Raw genomic sequence first — 25,005 nt, forward strand, 5'->3', positions numbered from 1 at the left:
CTTGTTCTGTCAATATAACAAATATCATGGGTAGAATTTCATTTCAACTGACTTGCACACAGCAGGGAGGCTCTTAGTGAGTCAAGAACCCATCTGACAAAGAAGCAGGAACTGCTGTGGTTCTTTAACTGAATCAAGGCATTGCTTCCGGGTTTTCTGTTCAGAGGGGGTAGGCCAGATGAAGACCCAAATCTGTTTAAAATTTGGATCAGAATGGCCGATCTGGGCATGGATTCCTAAGGCTACAGCGACCACAGGAGAGAAGATCAGGGAAGGCTACTTCCTAGGAATTGCACTTTTACCTGGAGGCCCTGCTGTGGAATCTGAGGGACTGAAGTAAGGTGATGTTTGCCAAGGGCAGGAAAAATAGGCTAGCCACTCAAACCAAGCAGGCGAAATGGAGGTGGCTGAGAAAGTCAGCAGCAGGGTTGTGGTCCCTTCAATCTGAAGACAGTGCATAAAGAAAACCACAGGAGGGCAGAAATGGTATAAGACATAACATTTTCAGTGTGCCGACCCCCCCCCCCCCCCACACTGGTTTTTCCAGTATTCTCCTGCAAAGCACTCCTCAGACCAACCAACTTTGCAACTCCACTCGTTCCTCTCTCTCCATACACCTCTCCATCTGGAAAGCCAACACTCACCCTCATAATTGAGTCATCTCACACCCATGCCTCACGGCCACCCTCCACAAATGTTGTCCTTACTTCTTCTCCACAAAACCGATTTCTAACACTCATATCTCTACTTTCTCTCTGTGCAGAAGTGAACTCGCAACTTTGGAACGGGTAATGACCCATTTGGAAGGGGGTGGCTTTGGAGGGTCATGGGCGATGCATGCCAACTTGGTCCACTAGGGAGGAGGTCTTGTTCCAGAAGGCTGGAGATATTAGCAATGGCCTGCCATAAAAGCCTGAGTTTCTTTAGGCACTGCCACATAAGCATGTCGAGAGAACTGAGCCTCTACCTGTAGGCATGGTGTGGGGTTCTCATCTCCTTAAGACTAGATTTCAGTGCTCATTCTCTCCACCCTGTGGAGTGGCATGTGGCTGAGGAGAAGGCAGCTCATGCTGCATCTGGCTTTGCTCCTCCTCTTGTTTATCATCAGAAGCTCAAGGTAGAGCTGCATAAGCTGTTCCCATGCCCCAATGAAAGCTGATATAAGAGAAGTGCAGCTCAAGGTGAGTGAAGGTGACAAGACAGGTGAACTGACTACCATGTGGTCTACCATCTGTCAAATAGTGAAAACACGCCCTCAGAAGTGGTGAGCACCAGCCTGTCACTTAGGCAGGGGTGACGTTCTTTGGGTATCAGGTTCACTGAAGAAGTTCTTCTTGCTGCGCACTTGACCTTGGCCAGTTCCAGAATGCTTGGGAAATGTCTGTGCTGACGGTTAAAGCCAGAATGCTTGGTTAAGATAGGAGTTAATCACCAATTTTCACATTACTGTTACTTACCTGACATCTCCAAAGGGGTACCCACTTGCCTGCAAACCTGCCCATGTCAAACCCAGAAGTGGGTAGAATGATTGTCAGGATCCCAACCAGGAGTGACTTTTAGGGGATTTAGCAGCCTGCCACACCCAAAGACAGTTAAGAATCTTTCCTATATTTCTGTGCACATCAATAAATAGGTCATTACTTAGGATTACATGCATTGGATACACAGCACAGAAACAGCCCATTTGAGCCATACCATGCCAGCATTAATGCTCCACTCAAGCCTCCCCTCATTTTTCCTCAACTAAATGTATAATAAACCTCTATCCCCTTCTTCCTCATATACTTTATTCAGTCATGGGATGTGGGCATCGCTGGCTAGGGTAGCATTTATTGCCCATCCCTAAAAGCCCTCGAGAAGCCAGTGGTGAGCTGCTTTCTTGAACCATTGCAGTTCATGTGGTGTAGGTACACCCTCAATGCTGTGAGGGAGGGGGTTCCAGAATTTTGACCCAGTGACAGTGAAGGAATGGCAATCTTTTCCAAGTCAGGATGGTGAGTGGCTTGGAGGGGAACTTCCATGTATCTGCTGTCCTTGTTCTTCTAGATGGTAGCGGTCATGAGTTTGGAAGGTTTCGTCTAAGGAGGCTTGGTGAGTTCCTGCAGTGCATTTTGCAGATGGTACACACTGCTGCCCCTCTGCATCAGTGGTGGAGGGAGAGAATGTTTGTGGACACGGTGCCAATTAAGCGGGCTTTGTCCTGGATGGTGTCAAGCTTCAAGTGTTATTGGAGCTGTACTTATCCAGGCAAGCGGGAGTACTCCACCACACTCCTGACTTATGCCTTGTAGATGGTGGACAGGTTTTGGGAAGTCAGGAGGTGAGCTACTTGCCGCAGGATTCCTAGCCTCTGAACTGCTTTTGCAGCCATAGTATTTATATGGCTAGAGCAGTTCAGTTTTTGGTCAATGGTAACCCCCAGGATGCTGATAGTAGTGGATTCAGTGATCATAGTGCCACTGAATGTCAAAGGGCAAAGGTTAGATTCTCTCTCTCGTTGAAGATGGTCATTGCCTGGCACTTGTGCGACACAAAAGTTACTTGCCAGCCCAAGCCCGGATATTGTCCAGGTCTTACAGCATTTGGACATGGACTGCTTCAGTATCTGAGTCGTCGCGAACGGTGCTGGACATTGTGAACATCCCCACTTCTGACCTTGTGATGGAAGGAAGGTCATTTATGAAGCAGCTAAAGATGGTTGGGCCTAGGACGCTACCCTGTGAACTCCTGCAATGATGTACTGGAATGGAGATGATTGACCTCCATCAATCATAAATGTTTTCCTTCATGCTAAATATGACTCCAACCAGCGCAGAGTTTTCCCTCATTAACTCCCATTAACTTCAGTTTTGCTGGTTCCTTGATGACATACTCAGCCAAATGCTGCCTTGATGTCAAGGACAGTGACTCTCACCTCACCTCTGGAGTTCAGCTCTTTTGTCCATGTTTGAACCAAGGCTGTAACGAGGTCAAAAGCTGAGTGGCCTTGGTGGAACCCAAACTGAACATCAGTGAGCAGATTATTGCTAAGTAAGTGCCACTTGATAGCACTGTTGATGACCCCTTTCATCACTTTACTGATGATTGAGAATAGACTGATGGGACACTAATTGGTTAGTTTGGATTTTTCCTGCTTTTTGTGTACAGGACAAACCTGGGCAATTTTCCACATTGCCAGGTAGATGCCAGTGTTCTAGCTATACTGAAACAGCTTGGCTAAGGGGCATGGCAAGTTCTGAAGTCTTCAGTACTATTGCTGGAATATTTGCAGGGCACATAGCCATTGCAGTGTCCAGTGTCTTCAGCTGTATCTTGACATCACATATGGTGAATTGAATTGGCTGAAGATTGGCATCTGTGATGCTGAGGACCTCCGAAGGATGCCGAGATGGTTCATCCACTTGGCACTTCTGGCTGAAGAGTGTTGCAAATGTTTCAGCTTCATCTTTTACACTGATGTGCTGGTCTCCCCGATCATCGAGGATGGGGATATTTTTGGGACTTCTTCCTCCAGTGAGTTGGTTAATTGCCCACCATTCCTGACTAGGTGTGGCAGGGCTGCAGAGCTTAGATCTGATCTGCTGGTTGTGGCATTGCTTAGCTCTGTCCGTCGCTTGCTGCTTTTGCTGTTTGGCACACAAATAGTCCTGTGTTGTAGCTTCACCAGATTGATACCTCATTTTTAGGTATGCCTAGTGCTGCTCCTGGCATGCCCTCCTGCACTCTTCATTGAATCAGAGTTGATCCCCTGGCTTGGTGGTAGCAGTAGACTGGGGAATATGCTGGGCCATGAAGTTTGTCCAGCTTCCCCTTTAAAAGCATTTAAATTGTTCACTTCAACCACTTGCCGTGGTTGCAAGCTCCACATTTGCACTATTCTTTGGTCAAAGAATTTTCTTCTGAATTCCTTAGTCGATTTCTTGGTGACTATCTTATGTTGATGGTCTTTAGTTATGCTCTTCTCCACAAGAAGAAACTGTTTCTCTGTGTTCACTCTATCAAAACATTTAATCATTTAAGACCTCTATCAGCCTTTTTTCAGCTGTAAGACCATAAGATGTAAGAACAGAAGTAGGCCATTCAGCCCATCAAGTCTGCTTTGCCATTCAATGAGATCATGGCTTTAAACAGTCTACCCTTTCCTGATGTGTATATCCAAGCATTTCTGGAATCATCCTTGGAAATCTTCTCTGCACCCTCTCCAGTGCCTCTATATGTTTCTTTTAAAATTGCGACCAAAACTGCATGCAGCACCCTAAGATCCAGATTTGCGCAGAATCGGAAGGATCCTGAGATTTTTGAAAATGGCGGGCAGGACTCAATTCCAGGATTCTCAACCAGGTTCCTAGCACCCCTAATTTTCACTGGTGCTGGATAAGTTTGCAGGTAGTGAGCCCTCAGCTTGCAGTCCCGACCTGGTCGGCTCCATCATGAGGCTGGGCAGTTCCCAGCACCACCCCTGCCCTACACTTTTCGTGGAGTTGGGCCAGCTTCTATATGATTTGTGGTTCATGGACCTCAGAAGAGTTGTGAATTATAGTCTGGATTGGGAAACCTTTTGAAAAGGTCAACTCATGACCCCATGCATCCCATGACCCCTTACAGCCTTAATGCCAATTCAATGCCAACTCATAACCCCACCCACACCCAATAGCTCCTTATAACCCCCCAAAAGGATTCAAATCCAGACTAAGCTAATAAGGGAAACCTTGGGCTGAATTTTCACTGAGTCGGGATGTCTTGGGAGCTCTTTAATAATGATGGATGGGTTCCAATTCTGGGATTTCCAACCATATTCCCGGGCCATCTGATTTTCAGGAATGGCTTTAAAGAGTGCAGGCTGGTTTCTGTCAAAAGCCCGCACCTGGCACTCCTGATTTGGTCGCTCCATTGCGGAGATAGGCATGCCCTACTCCTCCACAATTTTCATATCGGGCCAGGTTTTTAAAGAGTCATGGTTCACTGCCTCTCAGAGGAGTCGTGAACTCTAGTCTGCATGAGGGGACCTTTTAAAAGATGAGTTCCAGAGGTCCCCATGCCCCCATGCCAAGGTAATGCCCCCCACCCACCCCCATGGCCCCTCATACACCTATGCCAGGCTGTGGTACTTCCATGCCCATTGGTTCTATACAATGAATAGTGGGTCAATGAGCCATATCATGACAGAAGGATGTGTTAAAAAAAAGTTTCATTCATTACTTTCCTCATTATATATGTTTGGCTGAGAGGCCAACATCCATTACTCTTGTTGAAACTGTCACGCCCCAGAGAAAACATTGCTTGAGTGACAACTCTGGCTCTGATCTCTGCAATCAATGTCATGATGCTTATTTACACAAGTTTAAGTGGTTTCAAGAGCTTGCGGTTTCTGTTGTTGATACTTCAAAGGGTCTGTATGATTGACATTTTTATTGCCTTGTAGTGAAATGACTACTTTTAAACATACTGGAAAGTAATAAATGAATGAACTTTTAAGAAGCATTTTTTTTTTTACACAAGATCCTGTCACTATAGGATACAATTGTTGTATACAGTGCATAGGGGGTCAATAGGCATGGAAGAGCCATAGCTTGGCATGGGGATATGAGGGGCCATAGCCTGGCATGGGGCATGAATGGAGCATGAGGATTGTGTGGGGGTGTGTGAGGTGAAGGCTGGAGGGTCTGTGTGTTTTTATTTTAACTGGGATGAATTCCCACAGCACTGAGGTAGGCGTTTTAAACAGCCCACCTTGGCACACGGCAGTCCCTGGGGAACTTCTTCCTGGGTTGGCTGGCCTGACTCCAGCCCACACTGGCCGCCTGACAATGAAAATCCTGCCTTTGCAGGCACTTCTCCTGAGGCGTGCAGGCTGAGCCTGGAATTTTCCTGACTCCCCCTACCCACCTCAAAGATGAAAATTCAGACCCTTGTCTCTTGTTTGGAAATATTTTATCTTTAGTTTCAACTCAAATCTTAATGGGAACAAGTTACCAGTACAAAACTGTCCAATTTCACTTGTAAGGACATCCAATGACAGTTATGAGCACTGGAAATTTTTACAATGAGCAAGTAGAGGGTGCTTTTCCAAGATTAAGATAACTCTCATCATAGGCTAGCAAAACTTTTACAATGGATCTTGTCATTCCATACTTCACCCTAGATCACTCAACAAACATTTCTTATAAAAAAAATTATTCATGACAATAATCTATTTATTAGTTAGTTTTTTTTAATCAATGTAATTAATTACTAGTAACATTTAATCTGAGCCAGCACACAGTGCAAGAATCAGCTTACTTGTGGTTGAGTCAGCATATCTAGGCTCCAGGAACACATTTTTCCATCTGTGGAAACCGTGATTAGATTGTGAGCATTTTGCGTTCCAACAACATTCACACAGTACACAGGATGCTGAAACAAAACAAGTACAATGGTGAAAAACCCTTGAAAAGTGCAATTTAGATGTTGATCTATAAAATAAACCTTATAATCTTTATCGTTAGATGTCACTTCAGATTTGAATCCCATGCTAAACCTGTTTTTATGTTAACCATATTGCCTTGAGTAAGTTAAAACCTAAAATGCAAGTAATGTTTGGAAGATTGAAATTTCATATTAAAGCTTCAAGTTACATTTTCTTGAATAAAATTCATATGTCATCCTCATTTGCGAGCAAAGTTATTCACCAGATGTTACTTGTGTGCATATCACATAACTTGTCCTCTTGTTCCATACAGTCCTCTACTTCAGGTTTTCCCTTGGAGTTTTGGGTTTCAGAATCTTGGCTTTTTATAAAATGCATGTATAATTTTAATAATAGTGTTGTAATCAATCAAGGTATTTGAAATGATCATGGCAAGAACTCAGTGATGTCATTTCTTGTATTTTATACATGAATATAATGCATGTAGTCACATCATGTTATGTACTATTAGTTATGGTTCCACAGAATTTTCATATATTTATGCCAACTGGTTGATTTTCCATGGTGTGGTACACAGGAGTCAAGATCAAGGATAATCTTCAAGTGAAATGGGGTTAAAAGGTGAACAATAATTGGGCCAGAATGCAGAATCATAATTCAGTCCTTATTTTAAAATAATAGATGTTGTGATTATTTAATATAAAACTTTAATATTTTTATTTATAGCTGAATTTCCGGAGTATTGCTAAGAGTAGCTTCGGGCAAAGCAGATTTAGAGCTAACAAACAAGGGCACATAATTAAACATAATTAAACCTTAAAGTCATACATTGCTTTTAAATAATGCTTTAAATATTATTTCTAATCAAGCTGCAAAACTTAAGGCATTTAACTAGCAGAGAATTAGAATTGGAGCACTGGAGTCTCTTTCCTGTAAAGGTTGTGGAGCTGGAAAACAAAACTAGGCTGTGAAGGCACCACTAACAGAGGTAGGGTGCAATTGCGGTGTGACAAGTTTACAATTTTCATTACAAATGTGACATAGAATTTTATAATAGAAAGACTGACATAAAATTGTAGTAAATATTTGACAACAGTAAGAAAGGATTTGTGGATAGGAAGAACATGCATGTTCAATATTTTTAAAAGATTTTGTGGATAGTGATCAGGTTTCAATACTTAGCCACTATTATTAATTCAGGGTCACTTTTCCTGGGAAAATATCAAGTAATTCACATATTTTATTGCACAAATAAATGCCTATTTAATTATAAAATGATTCATTTTGGTAGTAAAAATGAACAGAGACAATATAAAATAAATGGCACAATTTTAAAGGGTGTACAGAAACAGAGACTTGGGTGCGCACATACTCAAATCTTTGAGGTTGGCAGGACAAGTTGGGAAGGCTGTCTCCCACGCACACCCTCTAGCCCCATTTCCCTTGAAGGCCATATTTGATCTAGATTCCTGTGCAACATCATGGAAAATCGACTAGTTAGCATAGACATACATAAATTCTGTTGAACCACAACTAACAGTACATAACATGATCTGACTGCCTGTATTACAAACTAGCCCCGACTGTCCAGTCTTTGGTCCTCCATTTGCCGTGACATTACTGCAGCTACTGATTTGCTTAACTGCTGGCTCTTTTAAACCTTTGTTTTCCCCACCCCCAATAAAACCATTAAACCCTCTTTCCCTGGTCATTTTCCCTAGTGGGGTCCTCATCTCTGCTCCTCTAAGTTTAATGGATGCAGGTCTGAAAGGATATGGCGGACAACTGGCTTAGCTATTCACCGTCAAATCTGGCTGGACCACATAAAGCACCACCGAGTTCTGTTCTCAACTGCTAAAATTTCCTACTATTCCAGCACCATCCTACAAACCAAAGATAACCCCTGCTTCTTTCCTCTAATGCAAACCATCTTCCAAATATCCTTTCTTCTGTTTCCTCCACCCACACCTCCAACAAAAAGAGCGAGGAGCACCTAGGCTTTTTTGTCACTAAGATCAAGGCCATCTGATCAACTGCTTTTGTCACTTCTTTCCCTTTCATGAGCCCAGTGGGCCAAACTTCCTCTACAGTTTCCTGCACTCTAGTCCTGAAGTTTTTTCTCTAATTTCTTTCCTATCACCCCTCAGGCTCTCGCTGACCTCATATTGTCCTCGAGTCCTACCTCCTGCTCTCTCGACCCTAGTCCAATTAAGCTGCTGACTATCCAATTTCCCCTCCTGGTCCCCATGTTAGTTGATATTGTTAATGGTTCTCTCCCTTCAGACACTGTCCCCCTCTCCTTTAAATTTGCCATCATTATCCCTCTCTTCAAAAGACCAAACCTTGACCCCATCCTTCTTGCAAACTATTATCCCATCTCCAAACTCCCTTACCTCTCCAAAGTTCTTAAATGTGTTGTTCCCCACCCACCCCACCAAATCCATTCATTTGACATGGTTGACTAAACTGTCCTCCTCCGATGTCTCTCTACTGTCATCCAGCTGGTTAGGACTGCTCCTAACTAATTTCATTCTTGTCTACTTAATCATAGGCAAAGAATCACTTGCAGAAGAGAAGGCTTCTCTTACTGCTCCAACACCATTACATCTGGAGTGCGCAAGGATCTATCCTTGGCCCCCTCCTATTCCTCATTCATATCTTGTGCCTCAGCGACATCATCTGAAAGCATAGCATTAGTTTTTACATGTACACTGATGGCATCCAGCTCTAACTCACTACTACCTCTCTCAACTCTTTCACTGTTGTGAAATTATCAGTTTATCCAGCATTTAATACTGGGCAAGAAGAAATTTTCTTCAATTAAATATCTGGAAGTCTGAAGCCATTGGCCTAGATTTTCTGGCCCAGTTGTGGCAGGACCCTCCGTGGCCCAGCCCAAAATCCATTGACTTTCGGCGGGACTGGATGATCCCAGTGGCAGGTGAGACCAGAAAATCCCACCTATTGTTTTCAGTCCCTGTTCCAAACTCCATTCCCTAATACTGACTCCGTTCTCCCTTCCACGTAATAGGCTGAGACGAAACCAATCTGTTTGCGACCTCGGTGTCACATTGGACTTGAAGATGAGCTTCCAACCACAAATTCACACCATCATTAAGATCGCCTATTTCCACCTCTGTAGTAACACCAGACTTCATCCATCACAGCTCATCTGCTGCTGAAATCCTCATTCATGCATTTTTACCTCTAGACTTTAGGGGGTAGAATGTGGGAAACCAGCCAGATGTACGTTACAATTGTAAGCTTGAGGTCATCGAAAAACCCTGCTGCCTGTGTCCTAGCTCACACCAAGTCCCGCTCACCTATCACCTCTGCGCACACTGACCTACATTGTTGTCTATGAGTCAAGTCCTTGATTTTAAAATTCTCATTCTTGCTTTCAAATCCCTCCATGGCCTCACTCCTCTCTATATCTGAAATCTCCTCTAGCCCTATCACCTTCTGACATATCTGCACTCCTCTAATTCTGGTCTCTTGAGCATCCCCCATTATAATTGCTCCAGCAGTGGTGCCTTCAGCTACCAGGACCCTAAGTTCTAGAACATCTCTGCCTCTCTATCATGCTTTCCTTTAAGGGACTGCTTAAAACCTCTCTCTTTAACCAAGCTTTTGGTCGTCAGACCTAATATCTGCTTAAGCGATTTGGTGTCAGTTTGGTTTTATAATGTTCCCGTGACGCGCCTTGGGTTAAAGGCCCGATGTAAGTTGTTGTTAAAAAGCTATATGGGACCCTTGATTTTATGAAAAGAAGCATAGAATACAATAGCAAAGAAGTCATGCCAAACTTTTATAAAACTCTTGTTAGTGTTCAGCAGCAGTATTGTATCCAATTCTAGGCACCACCCTTCAGGAAGAATGTGAAAGCCTTGGAGATCGTGAAGAACAGATTTACTAGAATGGTATCATGAATTCCAGGCTTCAGTTATGTGGAGAAGCCAGAGAATATCTGATTGGTCTTTTCTGGATGCAGAAGTTTATGGGGAGATTTGATAGCGGTATTGTAAATATTGAAACGTTTGATAGAGTAAATAAGGAGAAGCTGCTACCAGTGGCAGAAGGGTCGGTAACTAAAGGATACAGGTTTAAGATAGCTGATAAAAGAATGAGAGGCAACATAAGGTATATGTAGGGAGAGAGTTGTTATGATCTGGAAGCCTTGAAGAGATCAGCGGAAGCAGATTCAACAGCAACTTTCAAAAGGGAATTGGGCAAATACTTGAAAAAGGAAAAATGTGCAGGGCTATGGGGGGAAACAGCAGGCCAGTAATTATATAGCGCTGTCAAAGATCCAGCACAAGCACAAAGAGCAGAATGACCTCCTCTGTATTGTATCATTTTATGATTTATGAAAAACACTGCTCCCAATCTGTCAGCTGATTGTTACTCCAGTTTCCAAAATCAAAAACTGCCAGCACATTTTGGACGTACACCACATGGACCGCAGTAGTTTAAGAAGGCAGATCACCACCACCTTCTCAAGGGCAATTAGGGGTGGGCAATAAATGCTGGCCCAGCCTACAAAGCCCACATCCTGTGAATGGCTAAAAAAAAAAATCCTTAAGCACTAGATGTTTATCAGCCGTAGGTCTGCACCTGCAAATTATACTAATTTTGAAATTCCTTACTAATGTGAAGTTAGAGTCAGGGGTTTATGACACAGAAAAAGGCCCTTCGGCCCATCGAGTCTGTGCCTGTCAAACAAGTACCTAACTATTCCAAACCCCATTTTCCAGCACTAGGCCCATAGCCTTATATGCCATGGCATCACAAGTGAAATTTCAAATGCTTAAATGTTATGAGGGTATCTGCCTCTACCAACCTTTCAGACAGTGGATTCCAAATTCCCACCGCCCTCTGGTTGACAAAATTCTTCCTCACATCCCCTCTAAACCTCCTGTCCATTATCTTAAATCCATGCCCCCTGGTTATTGATCCCTCCACCAAGGGGAAAAGTTCCTTCCTGTCTACCCTATCTATACCCCTCATAATTTTATACACCTCAATCATGTCCTCCCTCAATCTCCTCTGCTCCAAGGAAAATAACCCCAGTCTTTCCAATCTCTCCTTATAACTTAAACTCTCCAGCCCAGAAAACATCCTGGTAAATCTCCTCTGCACTAGTGCATTCACATCCTTCCTATAATGTGGATTCCAGAACTGCACGCAATACTCTAGCTGTGGCCTAACCAGCATTTTATACAGTTCCAGCATTACCTTCCTGCTCTTATATTCAATGCCTCAGCTAATAAAGGCAAGTATCCTGTATGCCTTCTTATCCACCTTATCTACCTGTCCTGCTACCTTAAGGGACTGGTGGACATGCACACCAAGGTCCTCCTGATCCTCGGTACTTCCCAGGATCCTACCATTCATCGTGTATTCCCTTGCCTTGTTTGTCCTGCCCAAGTGCATCACCTCGCACTTATCCAGATTAAATTCCATTTGCCACTGATCAGCCCTTCTGACCAGCCCATCCATACCCTCCTGTAATCTAAGGCTATCCCCCTCACTATTTAACACCCCACCAATTTTCGTGTCATCGGCAAACTAACTGATCAACCCTCCTACATTCAAGTCTAAATAGTTTATATATACCACAAACAGCAAGGGACCCAACACCAATCTCCGTGGAACCCCACTGGACACAGGCATCCAGTAACAAAAACACCCCTCGACCATCACCCTCTGCTTCCTGCCACTCAGCCAATTCTGGATCCAATTTGCCAAATTGCCTTGGATCCCATGGGCTCTTACCTTCATTATCAGTCTCCCATGCGGGACCTTATCAAAAGCCTTGCTGAGGTCCAAGTAGACTACGTCAAATGCATTGCCCTCATCTGCACACCTGGTCATCTCTTCGAAAAATTCAATCAAATTGGTCAGACATGACCTCCCCTTAACAAAACCATGCTGACTGTCCTTGATTAATCCCTGCCTCTCCAAGTGTAGATTAATTCTGTCCCTCAGAATTGCTTCCAGTAGTTTCCACACCAATGAGGTTAGACTGACTGACCTGTAGTTCCCTGGGTTATCCCTTCCTCCCTTCTTGAATAAAGCTACCATATTGGCTGTCCTCCAGTCCTCTGGCACCTCTCCTGTGGTCAGAGGGGTATTGAAAATTATTGCCAGCGCCTCTGCTATCACCTCACTTGCCTCACTCAACAGCCTGGGATACATTTCATCCTGGCCTGGAGATTTACCTACTTTTAAGCCTGCCAGACCACTTAGAACCTCCTCCCTTTCTATGCTAATTTCTTCAATTATGTCTGATTTCCATATCCATGCCGTCCCTCTCACTTATGAACACCGACACAAAGTATTCATTTAGAACCCTACCTATGTCTTCCAGCTCCACACACAAATTACCACTGTGGTCCTTAATGGGCCCTACTCTTTCCCTAGGTATCCTCTTACTCTTAAATGTACTTGTACAATAACTATGGATTTTCCTTTATTTTACCTGCAATGTTTTTTCATGCCCCCTTTTTGCTCTCCTAATTTCCTTTCTAAGTTCCCCTCTACATATTCTATAGTCCTCTAGGGTTTCCGCTGTTCTGAGCCCTCGGCATCTGCCATAAGCCCCCCTTAATCTCTATCTAATTCTGTATATCCCTCGACATCCAGGGTTCCCTGGATTTGTTGGTCCCACCCTTTATCTTTACTGGAATATGTTGGCTTGTGCTTTCCCTATTTCCTTCTTGAATGACTCCCACTGCCCTGACGCCGATTTACCTAAAAGTAGCTGCTCCCAGTCCACTCTGGCCAAATCATATCTGATCTTATTAAAATCGGCCTTCCCCCAATTTAGAACTCTGATTTCTGGCCTATCCTTGTCCTTTTCCATAACAACCTTGAATCGAATGGAGTTATGATCACTATCTGCAAAATGCTCCCCCACTGATATCTCTACCACTTGCCTGGCTTCATTCCCTAAAACTAAGTCCAGGACCGCCCCTTCTCTTGTAGGTCCTTCTATGCATTGGCTTAAAAAGCTCTCCTGGATACATTTTAAGAATTCCGCTCACGCTAAACATATCACACTATGACTAACCCAGTTAATGTTGGGGAAGTTGAAATCTCCCACTATTACTACCCTATTATTTTTACACTTCTCTGAAATTTGCCTACATACTTGCTCTTCTATTTCTCTCTGGCTGTTTGGAGGCCTACAGTACACTCCCAGCAATGTGATTGCTCCTTTTTTGTTTTGATGTTCTACCCATATGGCTTCATTTGAGGAGCTTTTTAAGATATCATCCCTCCTTGCTGTTGTAACTGATTCCTTGATCAATAATGATCATCCTTGATCAACCCTCTTCTTTTACCTCCTTCCCTGTCTCGCCTGGAGACTCTGTATCCTGGAATATTGAGCTGCCAATCCTGTCCTTATCTCAACCATGTCTCTGTGACAGCAATGGCATCATACTGCCATGTGTTAATCTGTGCCCTCAGCTCATCTGCCTTATTCTTCAGACTCCTTGCATTAAAATAAATACCACCCAACCTTGCCAAACTCCATTGTGACTTAACTGGCCTATAATTTTGATGCCTTCCAGACTCACTTACTTTCTCTCCTAATTTTGGCTGTGCATCTCCCCCTGCTGAACCTCCTCTCAGGATTCCATCCCCCTGCCAAGTTAGTTTAAAATCTCTCTGCAAGGATGTTGGTCCCATTCCAGTTCAGGTGCAACCCGTCCACCTTGTACAGGTCCCACTGCCCCAGAAATCTAAAGTCCTCCCTCCTGCACCATCTCTCCAGCCACACAGTCATCTGGACTAACCACACTAGTGTGTGGCACAGGAAATAATCCAGAGATTACAACCTTTGAGGTCCTGTTTTTTAAACTGCTTCCTAGCTCCCTAATTTCTGCTTGTAGGACCTCATCCCTCTTTCCACCTACGTCATTGGTACCAATATGTACCACGATCTCTGTCTGTTTTCCCTCCCCCTTTAGAATGTCCTGCAGCCGTTCAGTGACATCCTTGACCCTGGCACCAGGGAGGAAACATACCATTCTGGAGTCACATCTACTGCCGCAGAAACACCTGTCTGTTCCTGCACACATGGTCAGTTAAAGCGCAAGGAGCGTCTAGGACTTCCCATAAGTTTCAGGCGTTACATAACACGGGACTGAGATGCCCTGCCATACCCCTAGTTAGAAAAAGAAACCCTTAAGTTAAATACACTGAAAAAATGTAAAATTATTTATGTACTTTAAATAAAAATGACAACTCTTACCTTTCCTTAGCTTAATCTATTTTAAATTGGAGAAAAACACTTACCCACTCCTCACCAATCAGCTCTCACCTTTGTGCTGGCGCCAGTTTTTGAAACTTATACTCAACATGCTGAATAAACAGATTATTACAGAGTACTCAACTCCCCATCCAAAGGGGAGCACAACAAGCACTTGAGATTAGATCTACTGCTCATGTAGAAGGTGTATACTGACAAAGACTGGTTGGGTCAGATGGTGTTGAAATTTGTGTTATTCCATAGAGCACATGCATAATTATTTGCTGAATGAATTGCAAATTGGAAAATAAAAAAAATAAGTTCAATAATACATTCAGGTGTAAGAATATTTTACTCACAGTATGAGCAGCAGCTGAAAGAGGTGTTCGTTGAACTGGAGTTCGTCGGTGACTGCGGTTATCCCAGAGAACAATTTGTCCAGAGTATGTACCACCAACTACTAAGTTCGGGTGGAATCGGGCAAAGCAGACTGACATTACAGGAGACTGTAACCAATATATTGAAAACAATTAGTTAGAATTGGGTTCATTTAACAGAACTATAATTACTCAGCATAATTACGCAATATTAATAAGTCCTAGCAGGACCATTGAGGAAAAGCTACACCAAAATTATTTTAAAATGCAAGAGTGAATTCTTTCAGCTCCAGGGTATCTTCTTACGAGTTATTTATTTCCTCCTCCCTAATTATCTGTTCATCCCCATTTCATGATGTGACTTCAGAAAAGGAAACACACTGAATTTTTTAAATATCTGATAGCAATTATTCCACCTACTGGAACCAAGATGGTTTAGATACAAACATAATAACAGCAGATAACAGCATTTGCACTAAATTTTCCTCAATTTACTAATTATCCAGATCAATGTTAAGACTCAATAGAACTGTAACTTATGTTTGATCTTAATAGCCAATTTTGCCACAATCATTAAAACTTCAAGAACTAAAACCCTTTCCAGCATCAAGGAAAAATTAAAACAAAAAGTCGCAATTTCATGCATGGAGTTTAGACCAAATTATCTTGACGGTTACAATGATTTTAGCTGGTTTCATGTTTGCCTGCCTCAGTATTTTTTGTTTTCTTCTCCACTTAGGTTTAGCTATGCTGGCATATCATTTGAATAACAGAATGTACAGCACAGAAACAGACCATTCGGTCTAATTGGTCTATGCTGGTGTTAGTGGTCACCAAATACCAACCCCTGCTGCCCTTCATCCAATTCTATTGGCATAAACTTTCATTCCTTTCTCCTCCATATTTTATATAGCTTCCTCTTAAAAGGCATATATGCTATTTGCCTCATGTGGGTAGTAAGTTCCATTTTCTAACTGCTCTCTAGGTAAAGAAATTCCTCCTGAAGTCCCTATTGGATTGGTTAGGGACTATCTTACACTAGTTCCAATCCTGCCTGCAAGTAGAAACATCTTTTCTATGTCTATCCTATCAAACACTTACATATTCTGAAAGACCTCAATGAGGTCACCCCTCAGCCTTTTCTTTTCCAGAGAAGAACCTCAGCATGTTCAATCTAAGTATTACTTCTCAGTTCTGTTATCAATCTTGTTTAACTTTTTTGCATCTCAATGTTTTTGTATGCTTTTAATAACATACATACCAAAGCTGGTCACAGTACTCCTCGTGTGGTCTAACCAAGGTATGACAACTTTCATATCCAATGCTCGAGAAATGAGCGAGTGTTTAGTTTCCTTTTTTATTAATCTGCACTGGAAATTTTAGTGATTTGTTTATCTGCACCCCATTTCCCTTTGCTCCGCTACCCTATTTAGACTCTTATATTCCAAGGTGTTTGTGGTCTCATTATTCTTCCTATCAAAATGCACTACCTCTATCTATATTAAAATAAATTTGCCAATTCCATGCCCATTCTGAAAGTTTATTGATGTCTTGTATTTTGTCACAAACTTCTCATTTTTGCCAGTCTAAATAATTATCCATAATAGTTATATTTCTTTTAACATCCAAAAATATATCACAACTTCCCAATGCTGTTGTCAAAAAATATGTAGACAACATGTCAGATTTTTATGTTTATGCCATTGCAAGAAACAATTAAACCTTAAGATATAGAAAAATACATCCAGTTGTTTAATTTTTAAACTTGAGTTCTCCCATATTGACTGTCACTCCAAATGGGATTCGTTGAAATCATGTATTGTGAAGGGGCCTGTCTCTCAAAATTGTCATCTTACATTGCCATAACTACATAGAAAAATCTTACTAAAGGCAAAAAAGACAATATTGTATCCTAGCTTTTCAAAACTAAGAGAAAGAAAGCCAGGCACTTAATGATATGCCTCACCTAGAACCTGGAACCTGAAACTTACAAACATTTTCTAATCTGTGCAGTTTCCTCCTGAAACACCACTACACTGCAACCTCAGATTCTGTTTAGTCATCACCAACTTTACATTGTGGTTTTAAAGCGGCACAACTTCACTTTAGCAGCAGAATACATTCTACTTGGCACTGCTGCCCTGGTAAAATAGCTCAACAACTATAATATATATCTGCCTACTGCAGATGCATCTGTCCATGACATTATTGGTAGGAGTGACCAACCCACAGGCCCTGCGGAGACGAAGTCCCGTCTTCACATTGAGGATACCCTCTATCATGTTGTATGGTACTAAAGCTGTGCTAAATGGGATAGATTTCAAACAGATCTAGCAACTCAAGGCTGGGCATCCATGAGTCACTGTGGGCCATCAGCAGCAGCAGAACTGTACTCAACCACAATCTGTAACCTCATGGCCTGGCATATACCCCACTCTACCATTACCACCAAGACAAGGAATCAACCCTGGTTCAAAGAAGAGTGCACGAGGGCATGCCAGATGACACACCAAAATGAGGTGTCAATCTCGTGAAGCTACAACATAGGACTACTTGTGTGCTAAACAGCCAAAGCAGCAAATGGTAGGCAGAGCTAAGCGATTCCACAGCCAACGGATCAGATCTAAGCTCTGCAGGCCTGCCACAGCCAGTCATGAATAGTGGTGGACAACTAAACAACTCACTGGAAGAAGAGGCTCCACAAATGTCCTCATCCTCAATGATGGAGGAGCCCAGCACAACAATGCAAAAGATAAGGCTGAAGCATTCACAACAATCTTCAGCCAGAAGTGTCGTGTGGATGATCCATCTCAGCCTCCTCCAGAGGTCCCCAGCATCACAGATGCCAGTCTTCAGCCAATTTGACTCACTTCCCGTGATATTAAGGAACGGCTGAAGGCAGCGGATACTGTAAAGGCTATGGGCCCTGACAATATTCTGGCAATAGTACTGAAGACTTGTGCTCCAGAAATTGCCATGCCCTGAGCCAAGCTGTTCCAGTGCAGCTACAACACTGGTATATATCCGGCAATGTGGAAAATTGCCCAGGTATGTCCTGTACACAAAAGACAGGGCAAATCCAACCCAGCCAATTACTGCCCCATCAGTCTACTCTCGATCATCAATAAAGTGATGGAAGGGATCATCAACAGTGCTATCAAATGGCACTTGCTTAGCAATAACCTGCTCACTGATGCCCAGTTTGGGTTCCACCAGGATCAGTCAGCTTCTGACCTAATTACAGACTTGGTGCGAACATGGACAAAAGAGCTGAACTCCGGAGGTGAAGTGAGAGTGACTGCCCTTAACGTCTAGGCAGCATTTGACCTATTGTGGTATCAAGAAGCCCTTGCAAAATTGGAGTCAATGGGAATCGGGGGAAAACTCTCCACTGGTTGGAGTCATAGCTAGCACTGGGAAGGTGAAACAAAAACAAAAATAGCTGGAAAAACTCAGGTCTGACAGCATCTGTGGAGAGGAAGACAAGAGTTAATGTTTCAAATCCGTATGACTCTTCATCAGAACTAGGAACTAAGAAGGTGGTTGTGGTTGTTGGAGGTCAATCATTTCAGTTCCAGGACATCACTGCATGAGTTCTTCAGGGTAGTGTCCTAGGCCCAAACATCTTCAGCTGCTTCATCAATGACCTTCCTTTCATCATAAGGTCAGAAGTGGGGATGTTCACACAATGGTCAGGACCATTCGCAGCTCCTCAGATACTGAAGCAGCCCATGTCCAAATGCAGCAAGACCTGGACAATATCCAGGCTTGGGCTGACAAATAGCAAGTGACATTCGCCCCACACAAGTGCCAGGGAATGGCCATCTCCAACAAGAGAGAATCTAACCATCACCCCTTGACATTCAATGGCATTACCTTCACTGAATCCCCCACAATCAACATCCTGGAGGTTACAATTGAGCAGAAACTGAACTGGACTAGCCACCATAAATATTGTGGCTGCAAGAGCAGGTCAGAGACTAGGAGTCCTGCAACAAGTAACTCACCTCCTGACTCCCCAAAGCCTGTCCACCATCTACAATGAACAAGTTAGGAGTGTGATGGAATACACTCCACCTACCAGAATGAGTGCAGCTCGAACAACACTCAAGAAGCTTGACACCATCCAGGACAAGCAGCCCGTTTGATTGGCATCCCTTCAACAAACTTCCAGGAGGGATTGGTGAGCGACAAAATAAAAAAGTGTCATGAGAAATTAGAACTAGACTTCAGTTTGATTGGCATCCCTTCAACAAACTTCCAGGAGGGATTGGCGAACGACAAAATAAAAAAGTGTCATGAGAAATTAGAACTAGACTTCCGTGAATTTACTGAACTCATGGAAAAAACCAGTGATGAACAGTGACAGCAGTGTGTACCATCTACGAGATGCGTTGCCAAAACTCACCAAGGTTCCTTAGACAGCACCTTCCAAACCCATGACCTCTACCATCTAGAAGGACAAGGGCAGCAAACACATGGGAATACCATCACCTCGAAGTTCCCCTCCAAGCCAATCACCATCCTGACTTGGAAATATATTGCTGTTCCTTCATTGTGGCTGTGTCAAGATCCTGGAACTCACTCTCTAACAATACTGTGGGTATACCGAAACCATATGGACTGCAATGATCTGTTATGATGTAGCAGGTGATGTATGCCAGGTGAACAAGCCCACAAGGGAAACTTTGCCACGCTATCACAACAGTTCTGCAATTTGTATTTATTAAGAGAAGGCTTATGCACTAAATTCAGAAGAATTGAGTCCACTCACGCATTTAGATATTTTGAAATTAAATTAAAAATGTGACAACAAGAAAAAATACAATAAACACACACAAGATTATAGTTACACGGTTATTTAGTCTTAACAGTTCCCAAAATTCTTAATTAAACAGGCTCCCACCTACACACCCTTTAAGGCAACAGTCCAAAATAGATTTTAAATTTAAATAAGCCATTACACCACAGCACCCACTCAACAGTGCAACTCCAAAGGCTTTTAACACAATTTTAGTTAATGGACACAGCAGACTTCTGCAAAAATGGCTAGAGGCTTTTCTAAGTCTGTCACACAGTGTATCTTTTAAGATTTTACACGGCCACACCCCACAAGACCTTCCAACCTTCTTTACATTCCCTCTTCATTGTGTAAAATCCCATTGTGCTACATGTCTTTGGAAATTTAATTTTCTCATTATATAAAAATCTTTCATGTTGCCAATATGGCCTCTTTCCTTTTGGGAAAAATATACACAGGACAGAATTTTGCCCTTGTCGAATGGGCTCGGGTGGTGGTGGTCAGGAAGCTGACCACAGTCCGCGATTGGGACCGGGCTGTGATTTCACGCTGGTGGACCAATTAAGGCCCACCCAGTGTGAAACGCGAGTGACAGCACTCAGTGATGCTTTTGTAGGTGGGGGAGGGGGACAAATGCAAACTTTGCGCATGCGCGCGAGTGCACGCTTGAAAATCTCCCTGAGGCACCGAGCTCAAAAAAAATTAAAAATGAAGATTTTTAAAAGTTGTTTAAACATGTCCCCTTGTTTGACTCTGTCACATGAGTAGGTACATGTTATAAATGAAATTTTTAAAAATTAATTTTATTTGATGTTGAAAACCTCATCCCTGTAATTTAATTAACATTTAAATGGCCTTAATAAACCTAATTGTCAGTGGGTGCACTACAGTTCCCACATGCACCTGCCGACGGAACTATCACACAACTGCATGTTGACGTCGGGACACACGCCTGACATCGTTTCAGGCTCGAGCAGGTGAGGCGCACACCTGCCCGCTGAGGTGAAAATTCTATCCATAATAACTTTGCCCTATCTATCTTGTTAGTTGTAAACATCCTACCATCCCTTTGAAAATCAAACAACTCCTTCACTTATTTAATAATGCAAATTTCATTCACATCCTATACGCTAAGCCCCCATCCATTAGCATTACAAATACCCTTCCTACACCTAACCCTTTTGATAATTTCAACTTTGCAGTCTACCTGACTCAAATTCAATTAAATCAGCCACACAGACAGAACCATCCACACTCATACCCATAAGCCTACAATAAAATTATGAAAAATATTAGTTTTGTGACACTTCCATCCTTATGGAAAAATGAACCGTCATAATCTTAAAAGATGGCTTCATTTTCTCAATCCATCTTACATTGCTTACTTACTATTACCAGGTGCATGCATTAACATAAATATATATATGAATACTTTGTATCAACTTGGCTAAGAGTGAATTTCAGTCCAGTGTCCAGGTTTTAAATGCTCAAGTTCCTTTGAACTTTAAACTCTCAACAATGCATCTGCAATTAGATTTTCTCGTCCAGCCACATGTATAGTCTGTAAATTAAATGGCTGTAGCAATAAACTCCATCTGAATAGTTTTGCACTTCGGTTGCGAAATTTGTCCAAAAATTTTAAAGGATTGTGCTGTATAGACAATTGTTTCTGATGTATTGCTCTATGGTCATGAGGCAGGGGGACCACTGAAGTTGATTCAAGAAAAGTTAGTGGATCAAAATTCAGAAACTGCTCTCCTGGATTATATGACGAACTTCAGAGAAAGATTGAACAGAACATGTATGTTAGCTAAGGAACATTTAAAGATATTACAGCAGATGATGAAGGCCAAGGCAGTTAACAGAGTTCGTAATTTTGTTGCTGGAGAAAAAGTGTTGGGTGAATCAGTAAAGGCAAGGTTTAGTGGGCCTTACAGGATTGAGAAGAAACTAAGTGAAGTAAATTTATTTAATAAAGACTCCAAGTAGAAGAATGAAGCAGAGGGTGTGTCGTGTACATATGCTTAAAAAGTATTTTGACAGGGAAGATGACCAAAAGGAGGTATTAGTGGTGTAGATGAGGAGAAAGGGGTAGAAATGAAATATTCTGAAATTAATTTTCCTCTAATCAAATTGGACAATGAGGGGGTACAAAATGCTGCAACACTAACACCAGGTCCAGAGTCTCCTTTTTGATGGCTGAATATCTTCTTTGATGTACATTTAGCTTTCATGAAAAATATCCTATCGGTTTCTCAATTCCAGTTTCATCTTCTTGTAATAGTACAGTCCCAATACCTAGTTCACTTGCATCAACTGACAACTTAAACTGCTTGGAATAATTAGGTACTGTCAAAACTGTGTCAGAGTCAATACAGTTTTAAAACTGCCAAATGCATTCAGACACTCCTGTGTCCATTGAAACTCTTGTTCTTTTTTAATAGTTCAGTCAATGGAGTAACCACACTGCTAAAATTTGGTTCAAATGTCCAGGAAAACCCACTCATGCCCAGAAATTTTATAACTTCTCGTTTTGGTGTAGGCACTGGGAAACTCACTATGACTTTTACTTTCACATCTCCGGAGCCACCTTACCATGTCCGGTGGTATGGTCTAGATACGTGACTTGCACCTTTGCAAATTCACTCTTAGCCAAGTTCACCACCAAATTAGCTTCTTGCAGTCAATCAAATTGTTCTTTTCAGATGTTGTAAATGCTCCTCCCGCGTTTAACTGAAAACCATTGAGTCACCAGTATAAACAGCACAATCGTTTAGCCCTGCAATTATTTTGTTCGTTAGTCTTTGAAATGTTGCTGGTGCATTCTTCATATCCAATGTCATGACTTTAAACTGATATGGTACATCTGGCGTCACAAAAGCCGATATCTCTTTTGCTCTCTCCGAAAAGTTACTTGCCAACATCCTCTCAGCAAATCAATCACTGTAATAAACTTTGATTGCCACTTTCTCAATGCAATCTTCCATAGGATATGAATCCGCTTTATTCACTGTGTTTACTTTTCGAAGATCCACATTCAGTCTTTGTGTTCCACCCGGTTTCAGTACCTTCACAGTAGGTGAACTCCAGTTACTGCAACTGGACGCTATGATGTCATTCTGAAGCATGAATTTGATTTCTTTCTGTACTTGGGCTAATTTCACTGGATTTGATCTATAGGGATGTTGCCTTACTGAAACTGAATCATTCACATCTACATCATGTGTAGCTAAATTTGTCCTCCCCAGCTTATTCCCACAAATAGATTTGTGTGACTGAAATAGCTTCTCCAATTCACTTTGATACTTGTCTGGAAGGAAACTCAATATTACATTTAAATTAATAAGTACCCCCTCATTGTCCAATTTGATTAGAAGAAAATTAATTTCAGAATATTTCATTTCTACCCCTTTCTCCTCATCTACACCACTAATACCTCCTTTTGGTCATCTTCCCTGTCAAAATACTTTTTAAGCATATTTACACGACACACCCTCTGTTTCATTCTTCTACTTGGAGTCTTTATTAAATAAATTTACTTCACTCAGTTTCTTCTCAATCCTGTAAGGCCCACTAAACCTTGCCTTTACTGATTCACCCAACACTTTTTCTCCAGCAACAAAATTACAAACTCTCTTAACTGCCTTGGCCTTCATCATCTGCTGTGATATCTTTAAATGTTCCTTAGCTAACATACATGTTCTGTTCAATCTTTCTCTGAAGTTCGTCATATAATCTAGGAGAGCAGTTTCTGAATTTTGATCCACTAACTTTTCTTGAATCAACTTCAGTGGTCTCCCTGCCTCATGACCATAGAGTAATCCAAAAGGACTAAATCCTGTTGACTCAAGAGGAGCATCCCTAATAGCAAACAACAAGAACGGAATTCCCTAATCCCAATCCTGTGGATAGTCTTGGCTTTAGGCCCTCATTATGGTTTTTAAATTTTGATGCCATCTCTCTAAAGCACCTTGTGATTCAGGATGATAAGCTGATTGTTTAAACTGCTTTACCCCCCAGGCTGCTCATTATTTCCTTAAACAGCTGTTACATGAAATTTGAACCTTGATCTGACTATATTTCTTTCAGTAGCCCATACCTTGTAAAAAATTTAGTCAACTCTTCCACAATTCCATAAATATTCCATTAAGGCATCACTTCTGGGAACTTGTAGACACATGCATAATTGTGAACAAATACGGATTTCCACTTTTAGTCTTAGAATGGGGCCCTACACAATCAATTAGGACCCTGTTAACAGGTTCCTCAAATGCTTGAATCGGAATTAAAGGTGCCAGTATAATTGCTGCTTGAGGTTTTCCTGTCACCTGACGTGTGCAAAATGATCTACAGAATTTGACATCTTTATGCAATCCAAACCAACAGCAAAGTTTTGTATTTTCACCTATGACTTCCTAATTCCTAAATATCCAGCTACTGAAAATTCATGAGCTACTCTCACTATCGCACTTCTATATCCAGATGATATAACAATTTTATGCACTACCATCCATTTTTCATCTGCTGAAACGAGGCAGTCTCCACTTCCTTATGAACACATGACCTTTAAGGTAATAACATTCTGGAACATTCTGCCTCTGCTACCGAACAAGCTGTCTGATAACACTTGTTAATTTGTGAATCCTTCTGATGTAACTCTAGCAATTTAACTGAACTAAACACTTCTGCTTCATTCTCTTCACCCTTCTCTTCCTATACAATCTTTTCAAAAACAGATTCAGCTAACTGAATATCAGCATCCTTTCCCTGCCTTTTAAATTCTTCCTCTTCTTGTTTTAGCCTGAGAGTTTGTGATCTTGTTACTACACAATCTGGAAACAATACAGAATGTTCTTTCTGCAACAATTCTGTTGAATGCACCTCCACAAGCAGCTCAACTACAGTAGGCATTACCAACATCTGTGACCCAGCTATATCATTACCGAAAATAAATTGAATCCCTGCAATGGGCAGTTTTTCCACCACTGCAACAATTACCTCACCTGTTTTCACTTTTTAAATTTACCTTCTACATTTCCATGAATCTCATTTATTACTGCTTTTCCTTGCAATACTCCTTCAGAACAACAAATATCACTATCCTACAACATTAAGGATTGACTAGCCCGTGGCTCTTAAAACTTTAATACCTTTGCCTGCTCCA

At 42.0% G+C, this 25,005-nt stretch overlaps 1 protein-coding gene across 2 annotated transcripts in view; it reads right to left on the reverse strand.

Annotated features, from left to right (window-relative positions):
- The window catches only part of LOC121276595 (cytoplasmic dynein 1 intermediate chain 1), a 312,746-nt gene that overhangs the window by 88,498 nt on the left and 199,243 nt on the right, over nt 1-25,005 (reverse strand). For both annotated transcript variants that reach the window (XM_041185192.1, XM_041185190.1), the window contains exons 11-12: nt 15,023-15,169; nt 6,280-6,393 (exon numbers count right to left, since the gene is read on the reverse strand). In XM_041185192.1, coding sequence (XP_041041126.1) covers nt 6,280-6,393; nt 15,023-15,169 — 261 coding nt within the window. The remainder of the gene's footprint in view (nt 1-6,279; nt 6,394-15,022; nt 15,170-25,005) is intronic.

The sequence above is a fragment of the Carcharodon carcharias genome, chromosome 3, assembly GCF_017639515.1.
Source record: "Carcharodon carcharias isolate sCarCar2 chromosome 3, sCarCar2.pri, whole genome shotgun sequence".
NCBI lineage: Eukaryota > Metazoa > Chordata > Chondrichthyes > Lamniformes > Lamnidae > Carcharodon > Carcharodon carcharias.